At 41.0% G+C, this 12,215-nt stretch overlaps 1 protein-coding gene across 1 annotated transcript in view; it reads right to left on the reverse strand.

The window, feature by feature from the left end:
* Nucleotides 1–12,215, reverse strand: part of tbc1d14 (TBC1 domain family, member 14) — a 41,792-nt gene that overhangs the window by 2,987 nt on the left and 26,590 nt on the right. Inside the window, 10 exon segments of the mRNA XM_083992480.1 lie at nucleotides 1–21; nucleotides 814–1,072; nucleotides 2,497–2,606; nucleotides 3,457–3,585; nucleotides 6,170–6,241; nucleotides 6,360–6,448; nucleotides 6,570–6,650; nucleotides 8,263–8,369; nucleotides 10,125–10,242; nucleotides 10,437–10,519. Of these exon segments, the coding sequence (XP_083848606.1) occupies nucleotides 1–21; nucleotides 814–1,072; nucleotides 2,497–2,606; nucleotides 3,457–3,585; nucleotides 6,170–6,241; nucleotides 6,360–6,448; nucleotides 6,570–6,650; nucleotides 8,263–8,369; nucleotides 10,125–10,242; nucleotides 10,437–10,519 (1,069 nt within the window).

Consider the following 12,215-nt stretch of genomic DNA (forward strand, 5'->3'; position numbering starts at 1 on the left):
TTTCTGTAACGCCTGCAGGACCTGGAAGGAGGGGGGGGGGGGGCACAGTGAGAAACAGCATGTAAACAAACGCTCCTGATCTCACCTGCACAGCTCCGACACCTCACCTGTGCCCACTTCCTTTTTTGTGAACAATTTTGTGTGAACAATTATATTATTTTACATTCATTGTTACAGAAGCAACAATTAACATTTTCTCCTGGACATGATACATTTAACAATAAAAGAAATAATCCCGTCCCAGCCACCCACCTCTCCCCTCCCTCCCTCCCCACACATGGCATACAGTATAATACACACAGCATACACCTGGCAACTATGTAAACCTATCGTCCCCACCCCTCCAATACAACCATACACTTTCCAGCTTGGAAGTAAGAGTTGTGTTTATTTTATGGTTGTGCTGGGAAGCTGAAATATTATATATTATTATATATAAGTATAAAAGTGACATCACATAGGCATAGTTTACAGCTGCTAGTTGGGTACTAGCAGAGGGAAACAAAAAGAAACAAAGCAAAGAAAGAAGGGTGGCTGCAATAGATAGAAGCACATACAGAGCCAACTCTTTCAGTTTTGCCACAGCCTGTAACCATCTTGCCACTGACAATTCCATATGTAAAATTTCCATCCACATGTTAGACCAATGGTTCATTGATGTATCATGTGGTGGCTTCCAGCGAAGCTTTTATGCCTGAGAAAAACAAGCCTTTTCCTCTTATGAAGAGATTCAATGAGGAATCATCATTTAATAGGAGTACCCTGGGAAGGCATGGAATTGTCTTCCCCATAATCATACAAACAGACTTTTACCTGTGCCCACTTCCTGGTGCGGCTGGTCATGTGAACGGAGGCGATGTGCTGGAAGAGCTGCTCTGGCGGGATGAGGTCGGGCAGGCGTGTGAGGAACTGGGCCATGTGGATGAAGTCCATGCAGGTCAGGACGTCCTGGTAGAGACGCAGCAGGCCCAGCGCTGTGCGGAACAGGAACTCCTCACCGTCTCTGCAGAACACGTCCCACACCCGACACGCCAGGTCCAGTGGCAGCGACTTACTGTACAGGGTGAAGATCCTGGGAGGAGGGGGGGAGAAAAAAATGTAGAATTGAAAACAAATAACAGTTATATAATAATGGCCATAACAATAATGATACAGAGTTTACAAAGTGACCTGACGAATGAATTACAAAGAATGAAAAGTCAAAGTCAGGACAGAAATGAGGCAGAGTCACAGAGGGACAGGAAAGAATATAATTCAAAGATTCTGTAAAGAAAAATGGGCCATAAAAATCATGCCAAATTGGAATAAACAAAAATATCACCAAATACATGAAATAAGGTTTCAAACATGTGAAAAAAATAACCAGCATCACCGGTTCCCCGTTTCGTATCCTGCCTGAAAAATTCCACAAAACACCCCAACTCAGAAATCTACTCATCTAGCTCCACAGGTTCAGTTAGAGGGGTTTTTCAGGGAGCAAATGCCACATAAAAACACTTCAACAAAATACTTGTTGAACTTGGTTCAGTCTACAAACTTGTTCATTGTTCATATGTTTATTATGTTTACCCTCCAACAGGAGAAAAGGGACGATGTAAGAGAGGTAAAAATAAGGACAAGAGGGAAAAGTGTTTCTTTTTTCTTCAAATTTACTCTACGGTAACTTTATTTGAGAATGTTTGTTTATCTATGTCTCTGCTCCCTGGTGGAGAAGTTGTTTTATACTGTTGGAAAATTGTATATGTGAAATGTTGAATATTGATATGTGGAATCAATTAAAAAACGTTAATAAAAAAATAAAAAAAATATCAAAGAAATTTAAAGTGACACAGAAAAGACTTTAAATATGTCAAAATTCCACTTTTCTCTCTCTCTCTCTCTTTTTTTTTTTTTTACACACCATTGCAAATATTTTAGCATCAGACTACAATATAACAATGTGAAACAAGTCAAGGGGGTGGGGTATTTCCTGGACACTACATAGCCCCCTCACTGTCTTCAATAGCTGTGGTGTAAGTGTGAGTTGAGAACTCGTAGAAATCTAGAAATTTCCACATGAAGTGGGCAGAGGTCACCGACACCCCCGCCGCCTGTTTTCTTAGAATCTATTTGAAAGCGACACCGACCAGGTCATATGACTCAGGTCCTGTTTCCAACACCCAGAGAGAAGCAAGTTACTCTGCATACACTCTACTGTTGATGTTGTGAAGCTGTGAAGTGATGTCATGGTAAACAGGGCAGCATGCAGTACTGAGCACAAGTTTTAGGCAGTTTTAGGCAGGTGTGGAAAAAATGCTGTAAACTAGGAATGCTAGTTGTTAATAGTTTATTTTAATCAATTAACAAAATGCTAAATCTAATCAATATTTAAGCCTTCTAACTTGACAGCATTTTTTCACACCTGCCTATTTGAGAGGAAAACATGAGGCAGAGAGATGGAAAATAAAAACAGTCAACAGAAGTAATGGAGTTGTACAGTATGAGCTTGAGACTCACCAGTCGATTAAATAAATATCAGGGGTCAGGTTGTTTATCTTGAAATGTGCAAAGAGCTTTGGTAGATTATCTTCAAAGAACACTTCAAATGCCGCAAAGTATGTCAACATCTGCAGAGAGGAAACAGACGTTTATTGTAGTGACACAAGAACAAACCACATCATCGTGTTTCATCAGCAGGACAGAGAGTCAGTCTGAAAACAGTCAGCACAGGGGCTGATGGGAGCTTTCTGCCTGGACACAACTGTGTGTCACTGTATGCTATCAATCTAAGCACCACAGACACAAAGTATTATTTTGATACAATTAAAATGAACTCACAGCAATTTTTATTAAATGTTATAAATAACATCTTTTTGTTTTTTTTTTAGAAATTCCAATAACTAACTTTATTATAGAAACAATCTGAAATAATCTTCAATCATGAGGCAATGTCCTGTCATTCCTAAACTAAATGATCAATCAAGAAAAAAATTGGTGGATAACTTTATAATAAAAAAATATTATTAGTTGTAAAAAATTGAAATATTGTCTGATACTGTAATTATACATTGTTACAAGCTCCTCACATTAATGAACTCTATTCAGTGTGTTTCAGATTGAGCAGTGGTGCCATGTTATTAATCTTTTAAAATTTCTATACGTGTGTCTCCCATAACAGTTTCCCCATTGTGATTTCTACTATATTCTATCTGGACTCTATCTGCCAGTGATGTGATATTCTCGGTTTCATTTGTTGTCAGCTCTGAGGCCGAGACATTATTTTCTCATCTAAATATAAATATGGAATTACTGTGCACAGAGTTTTACTTATTTTGTACTTTTATGCTCAATAGTTTTCCCCTCCAATCAATTCTATAACTAATTTCAAAGTCTTCACCTGCGGAAGCGACAAAGTAGAATTGTAAAATCAGTATCCTGGATGTGAACATTGCGAGTGTGGGTGTGTAGTGTACTGACAAGGCTGTGGTCGACTCTGAAGAAGGCCATCTGACAGGGCTTGTTGAGCAGGTTGGCAAAAGCTATAAAGGCATCAGCTGTGTCCAGGTTCAGGATCAGCACTGCTGCGATGAACGACATTCCCTGCACCTGCACATATTCAAACAAAGAAAAAACATGCCGGGATATAAAACACGTATTTAATACGGTTTCTTAAAGTGAGAACAGACAGGGAACGACATCAACAGAAAATAAAGTTCCTGCATGTGTTGAATTGTGCACCACAACATTAATGACACCATTAGCTCTAAGTGCTTTATATTATCTAACGTAAAGCTGTAGCTCGGCTTCCGTTTGGACGTTGAAGCTGGTAATAGAGATGATTTCTTTTCACAGATGCAGATGCAAAGAGCAAAACAACAAAAAAAAAACCTGCACAGAGGTAAATGCACTGACTGTGCATGTAGGAGCTCTGGGGTTGGGGTCAGTGCAGGAAGTCACAGTCATTTATAGACATGTAAAAGGTGGCGGGGGCTGTGGTGAGGAGCAGAAAGGCTAACCACAGTATCTACGTACAAGCCTCAGCAAACACGAGTTCAGTGTAACAGCTCGGCATATTGAAGATATCAAACAGTTTCTATTGTCCCAGAATAATTCGAAGAAAGAACAGGTGACTTCAAAACGTTTGTGCTTTCAGGACTTCAGTGTGAATCTGAGAACAGGTAGTGTTGAGTCAGAGGAACCGAGGAACATGGTTGGTAAATCTACCTGGAGGGAGGAGAAGACACCATGGAAGGAAAAAATGTTCAGATTTCCTAACAAGGAAAGTTCCAGAGAGCCTGTCCCAAAGCCCAGGACCCACTCTGTAGAGACCGAACCTCTGAGAGGACGTGTAAAGCATGACCATTTATGATCTATCAATACCAATGAATCAATGAACTGTAATACTTGGCAAAATCATCACCATTAGTTTTATTTTATTCATATTTATCTTATTTATTCTATTTATAAGGCCAGTTTAGGAGCAACCAGGAGACATTTCACTGCATGTTACTCTGTGACTTAATAAAGTCTTGTAAGAGCAGCATTGATGTTAGTTTCACGTCTGTGTGTGAAGAGCTGGAGTCAGGAGGTGGTTAGCCTACATGTAGCTTAGCATACAGACTGGGAGCGTAGTAAAAAGGGAGACCTCCTACCTCCCCCCAAAGCTCACTGACATGCATCATGTTTGTGTTTGTGTAATCTTCACACCAACGGGAATGTAAAGCTGACAACGTGTGGTTTCTAAGGGGATGAGACTACAGACTGTAATTTCTGTACACGTAATGAAGTGTAAAACAGTGACTCATTTATTCCATCCATCGCTCTTGATCAGATGAATCAAGTTTTTTTTTAAAGGTTATTCTTTAATGGACATTCATCACAGAGGAGTCTGAGTTAAGGCAACTGGGTTTTAACTCTGCACTTAGACGACAATGTCCTGGACGACTGAGAACGTACACAGACAGATTCACAGAGAGGCAGAGAGAGTCATTTAGAAAGAGGAATAAAAACAAAAGCAGAAAAACAGGAAGTAAAAACCAGTGAGTAAAATCATCCAAACAAAATAATTCACTTGATTTAACTATCAACATAATCTTAGTGGGTGCCTTTATCAACTCCCTCAGATGACTTTTACCTTAAGGTCACCTCACCTTCCACTTGATAAACGTAATCATATTCTGGTTTTATTCCCACGGAAACGGGAGCTGTCCCATATTGAGCTGTGTGCTCTAGCTCCAGATAAAGGCAGCTCATTTCTGGTTATGGTTAAGAACACAACAATTACACTGTAAATGTCTATTCATTCTCAGCTCAGTAAGCAAAGACCTTATGCATCGCAAAAACTCAAAATCTTACCAAGAATATTTGTCTTATTTCTAGTCAAAACAAATCTCATTATATGTAATATCACATAAAAAGTAGCTTGTTTTTAGACACTTTTTACTTCTTTCAAGCATTTTTTTTACTTGAAGTAAGTCGAAAAATCTGATAGTGGGGCAAGTTTGTTTTTCTTTCTTATTACAAGCACAAAAAACTTGCTTTCACTGGCAAATTTTTCTACTTATTTCAAGTATTTCTTGTTTGAAACAAGTGAAATTTTCTAAAAACAAGTACATTTTTAGCCGATGAGTCTTATTTTAAGCAGAAAGAGATTAGTTTGACTAGTAATGAGACATTTTGACAAGAAATATGACAAATATTCTTGGAAAGATTTTGAGTTTTTGCAGTGTAGAAACATTTGTTTTCAACTTAGTTTCGTCCAAGGCAGCAGTTCAAAGTGTAGATTTCTAAGGCCACTGTTCCCACAGTCAGTTTTTACATGACACTGACATAATATTTTGCACGGGCTTAGAGAAAGCTGCTTCTCTCACATCCCACTCACTGAGCCTCTCCCACCTGACAGACTCACTCAGTGGAAATCTGTCAGTCATCCACCGCAGTCAAACTGTGGTTAAAATTATTTAAACCCTCACAAAAACCAAAAGTAAGACTGTACAACATCTTAATGGTTATGTAGTCTTCCTCAGAACCACTGTTACACCACAGCCGGTTTAGCAACATGTCCAACATGTCGTGTTGTTTGTGGGAATTTAATATCAAAAACAAAACTGAGAAGTAAAAGTGTCACAAGCATTACACATACAGTGCAAGAAAAAGAACAGACACACAGAGCTTGTGTTTGTTGACTTACGTAGCCAACGTCTGGCCGATAACACGTGTATGCTCCCAGAATGCTGTGCAGCACATCGTAATAGGGCCCACCCTGAGGATCAACAGAAGACAAACCAAAACTATTCACACATGCACCAACATGATAATAATATCAGAGCCGTGTCAGTGTTAGAGCATGTTCTGTGTAATGGACAGATTCTCTCACTGACCTTCTGGAAGATACACAGCTGGGGGAAAGTTCTTGAGATATCCAGCTTGATCAGTTCCAGGCTGGACTCCCTGTCTGAAGAGCCTGCATCTGACAGGAGGACATGTAATGGCAGCACTTTAAGAGACACACCCAGGCTACAAGTGGACAGATTAAAGCTAAAGTAAAAAAAAAAAAAAAGCCAGGAACAGAGTTTGTATTCTGTCTCTACCTTCATTTTCAGTCTCTGTGGCAGGTGCTGGTGAGGTCTTCCACTTCTCTTTTGCCCGGGACAGGCAGATGTGATACAGCTCTGCAGAGACACATTACACAGCACCAGTCAATAACTAGAGAGGCTGAGCAGAATACATGATGAGTGGACAGAAACTACTGCAGGTGGTGAGAGGCCTCAGCTCCTCACGTTACTCTGCAGCTGCAACACTAAAGGAAACACATCTCCATCCACTCCAGGACACATTTATTGTGTGACCTGTGGCTGCCCTCTAGTGCTGACAAGCAGGATGGAGACACGCTATGAGCTCTGCACTGAGGCCTCCTCCCTGTTCAGTGGTGTGGTTCACCAGCTGCACTGCTGCCCAGAGAACCTCCTAAAAATGCCATTAAAAACTTAAAATTGATTGGTTCCATAAAAATACATAAGGAATTTTAAGAATTGGGTCATTTTGGTTCCAGTGATCCACTAATGAAGATTGTGCTTTATATTAAAAGACAGAATTTTTGTTGCTGTGCTTGGTGTCTATAAGCCAGCACAATTGAAAGTTCTTCAGAGACAAAACGTCTAAAACAAGGAACCAAACACAGGAAACAGGCCTGAAGATCCAGATTCTCAGCCAATAAGGGTCCAGCTGCCTCCAGAGAGCCAGGAAATGCAGATGCAGTCTTTTAAGGGAGTCCAAAAACTGACAGTAGAAATTAAACTCTTAACTTGTCCCTCCATCCACGATATTTTTAAAAAATGTATTCACAAAAGTGTTTCCATCTATGTTAGTGACCAAGTCTTGTTTGTTAGGATCAAACAAAACAGCACCATAGATGTAACAGCATGATGATGTATGAGGGCACAACCCTCCCCCCAACCCCCAACAATCCACATCTGTAATCTGCCCAGTTCATGTTAAATCCACAGATCAGTCTGTAGTAAATGAGTTTTATTTGTGATGAGTCTCTTGGTGAGCAAGATCAATCATCCAGCTGACAGGTGTAGCACATCAACACAGATTTAAAAATATCTACCAAAGTAACAACCAGCTGTGATTGTGTGGCATCAAATTGAATTGGGAGATTCCCACAGATTCCCAACTACTATCCAGCAGTGACGGCAGCCACCAGGAGCATCAGGAACAATAAGAGGCTTCACCTAACAGCGGGGAATACCGTCACTGTGCTGCTACTTAGAAAAATGCAGACAGCTTTGAAGGGACTTACACACACACACACACACAAAGTCTGTATGAATGTGTGTGAGTGTGCAAAGTGATAATGCATTAGCAACGTGTTCCATTTAAAAGGATCAGGAACAAAAACACAGAGCGGAGCGGCTCAGCAGTCGGCGAGCGAGCGAGCGCTTATCTGCAGGCGGCCCAGAGCACACAGAGGCTGACAATTTCAAGTTGGTGCTCGTTTAGCGAGTGGGAAATTGAATCTAGAGTGTGTGGTTATTATCTCAAGACACACTCTGGAGAACTCACTGAAATGCTGCTTGTCCTCTCTTGTGCTTTCAGACAAACTGGAGTGTGCTCCACCTCACATTCTTCTTTCTCTTCCCCATCTATTTCACTGCCACTTCTTGTCCAGAGTCCAAACACCATGGCAATCTGCTGCTACACTTAGTATCTGCGTGTATGTGGACAGCATGTGTGAATAAAGGCTCATTCACTCTGTGGTGTGCATTCACTCCCATGTACCGTGTGTGATGTTGAGCTCGTTTCCCACAGCCAGGCTCCACACTTTACCCCTGACACTGGGGGGGATGCCTTGCCACCAGAGGTCTCGAACTCGCCGAGACGTACACCTGGAAGAGGAAAGTTTAGAGACTGCTTAACTAATGGGTTTCATAGACATGGTGTACAGTTCCTGATTAGAGCCACAAGGGGGCAGTCATTTCTACTTTTTCCTACCCAATCATCTATACATGCAACTCACACATCCCACTCTACAGTAGATCATCATCCTCTGTTTGTATTGTAAATGCCATTACAGCTTATATCTGCCTTACACAATATTAGTTTTCAAGAGATGTCACAGTGACAGACTGATTTCTAATGTCAGAATAAAAAGTCTTGCTAGAATAATGGTGCACTCATCTTCATTGTTTGGTGTCAGTTTCATTCAAGCTATCTTAAGTTAGTTTCATCTTTTCTCTTGATCAAACTTATTAAACAATCTTTACTAATCTTTACTAATTTCAGAGGTTTTTGGTTTTGCCTCAAAACAGATTCAATGACATGAATACATCAACATGAATCTAGATGTGAGCTCACCAAAAACATGAGCAGATGTAAGTCTAGCTGTGATTGAAGGGCCTTATGGATACTGACATTCTCATCACTAAGTATGTCTAAGAGTAAAAAGCTGCCGACACTGAGGTTCATTTAAATCAACATGCTGGAATGAGGCTGTCATGACCGTGAGACAGAGTGTGTTTTAATGATCTAATAATCAATCTGTATGTCAGCACATGACCTGGTTGTATTTCCTCCGTTAGAGCACATTAACTGCTTAACAGTTATTTAATGGTAATTAGCTATAAAGACGACAGAATAAGCATTTCCCCACATCAGTCATAATATCCTGCTTGTCATTTTACAGATGAATTAATTAATACTGAGATACCAACCATGCTATTAATTTTATGCTCAGGGCAACACACTTATATGCATGCGTAACACATACTGCACTGCAAATGTTCTAAAGATCATGATGTATAAATATCGGTGTGTATTAAGGAATCTTTAATGGATGATTTTAAATAAAACCATTATACACTAGAGCTCTCTGGTGCAGAGCTCTATTTCTGGACTGGGAAACTAATTGTTTTTCATGTGATAAGAATGATTGTTATATTAAAATACTTGTAAATAATTATTCTATACTTGTATTAGGTTAGTGTGGAAGGTGCTCATCTCCTGGGCAACACATAGGTCATTGAAACTAAGCTAATGAATGACCCAGACCATACTGCGTGCTTTGTATTTGTATCACTTCCTCAGTTAATAGCTGTGTGTATTTGATTTGACATGAAGTGCTCCCTAAGGAAATCTGGCTGCTTTTCGATTTATTTCTCACATTTAGGAATGTAACTTAAAGGGATAGTTCAACATCGTTCAACATCGTTCAACAACACATTCCGCTATTATCTCATAGCGTGGTGAATGTGCAGGTCACAACTTGTCCACCAGAGCGTTTTGGAGTTGTTGGATTGTGTATTTGATGAGTTTGATGAGGGAAACCAAAAAATCCCATTAGCCTCCGTAGCGTAGCTCTGAGCAGCTCGCAGCTCTGCTCTGCCGTTCTAAAAATAGCTTCCACCGACAATTAAAGGTAACAAACCTACTGCTATGACTATGGCGATTATGGCAATGGGCCAATTTGCCAAAATGTTGAACTATCGCTTTAAGGAACCACCCTGAGTACCAACTAAGATTTAAACATCCTCCTAAAAGCACAGACCCCCCCCCCACACTGGGTTGTGATGGTCTCTCTGTCTCAAACATCAAGCTGCTCATTGTGATGCTATAAAAACTCTGTCAGTGCTCATTGTACTCACATTGTACTCCAGTTTGGTAAGATCTCCTGGTTCCAGGTCTGGGCAGCTGAGCCGATGCTCTCCTCAAGCTTGCACCGATCCTCCAGCTGCTTCTTCCTCTTCTGAGCCTCCTTCATCTCTACACACAGGAATGTGAAGTGAGGTGGTCAGAAACCATAACAGAGGGAGACTGGAAACATTTAAGAGAAAGCCAGGCTGGACACAGTCGGACGTGGAGGAAAACTAGCTTGCAGATTTTTCTCTAATTCGGTTCCTTATATGTCTGGTAATTTGTTTGTAATTCCCGCGCTCCAGGGAAAAAGATGAGCTCACCTCTCTTCTTGGCCTGGGCCACCATCTCCTCATACTGCTGTCTGTGTTTCTGAGCCTCCTCAGCTGGCTTGGCAGGCAGATTACTGTTAACACACATACACATGGTTGCAAATAAATAAATAGCTATGTGCTCTGTGGGCTCAGCCTGCATTATTCATGTTGAGCATGTTTCAGTGGCAGGAGGGAAGGAGAACACACACACAGGAGCAGGACAAAAGCTGAGTGTGCGTCTGTGTACGTAGAGCAGTGTTGTTTCCCAACCTTTTTTGGCTCGTGACCCCATTTTAACATCATAAATTTCAATCAAGATGCTCAATTTATATTTGAGAAAGTGAAAGTATAGAATACAGTTGTTTGAGATTGTGTGTGTGGTGTTTTTAATCATAATTTTGAAAAGAATAATAATTAGTTAAAAAAAAAATTTCTTCAGGGGACCCCATTTGAATTCCAGGTGACCCCACATGGGGTCCCGACCCCAAGGTTGAAAAACACTGACGTAGAGTTTCATCCAGTGGTTACACCATGTGTTGAACCCACTTGTTACACTCATCATCATGCTACTAACTTGTATTTGTGATGGCCCTGGAGTGTGTGTACAGGCTGTTACTTCTTGCTGTGGGGGTGGGGCTGTTAAATTATGTATAATTTCTGTTCAGTTTGTTTCAAAGGAGCGCATTTAGTTGTGTTTAGTCAGACTGTCCTTGCATCATGTTCCATCTCCTGATCTTTCTTCTTCCCTGGAAAACCTTTTGTTACTTCTCCTCATCCCTGGGTTCCTCCTCCAGGAACATAGTCGCATGCTGTTAGCATTAATATGCGGTTACACTTACTGAATTCAATGGAGGTCTTAACACAGATCAAAGCATCTAAAGTTCTTTTTGGGACCTCTAACTGACTAGTCATCTTACAACACAACAGTAGCTAACCTAACAAGCCCATCACTGGATCTTTTAAGTACATGACTGACATAGATATTCATATTCTAAGACAAATGGATAAACTGGGACCACAACATGTGTGTGAATTTAAGGTTTCTGAAACATACTTGTGGTGGCAGTGTGGTCACTGAGGCTGGGACTCAGAGTGACAGACATCAAATCTGTGTGTGAGTATTACCACAACATTTGCATCTAGCTCCTGTTCCTCCCTCCACACTGGGACCTCCCTCTGCTGTCTCGTTATCTGTGCCGGCAGCTTCACTGCCCACTGACTGGAACTGAGCACGTCTTGAACTTCTTCCTCCTCTCTGTTTGTCTTTGGTTTGCAAGTCAAAGTAAAGTCTTAGTGTAAACACTGGAGTTCAATGGAAGTAACTCTCCACTGGAGGTAAAAGACACAACAGCTTTGATCCACTTACTACTGCAGCCTTACTAGCATTCAGGACAAATGAGAGCGGATCAAAATGAGACCTTATAGCAAAACCCAAGTATAACCAATGACTAAAAAAATGTTCAGTTCTGTGAGTCAGGTGGAAACACCCCCTGGTGATGTTTTAGAATGAGCCAATGGGAAAAGTTCAACATTTCATCCCTCACCAAACTCCATCTCTCTGTCAATCACAGACATTAAGCTGATGCAGAGCAGCCAGGAGCAGGGTAATGGAGCCAGGCAGAGGGAGGGCCATTAAACTTTCAGCAGCACTTCTCTCTTACTGACTGTCAGACAAATGGGGGACACGGCGAGGGCCGGAACAATGGTGAACAGAGTTTAATGAGCCAGCAGAGGAAGGGGGGGCTGATAAAGAAGGAATGAAAGGAAGCTGGAGTCAGAGAGAAAACA

This window comes from Trachurus trachurus, assembly GCF_905171665.1.
Source record: "Trachurus trachurus genome assembly, chromosome: 18".
In the NCBI taxonomy this organism is placed as follows: Eukaryota; Metazoa; Chordata; class Actinopteri; order Carangiformes; family Carangidae; genus Trachurus; species Trachurus trachurus.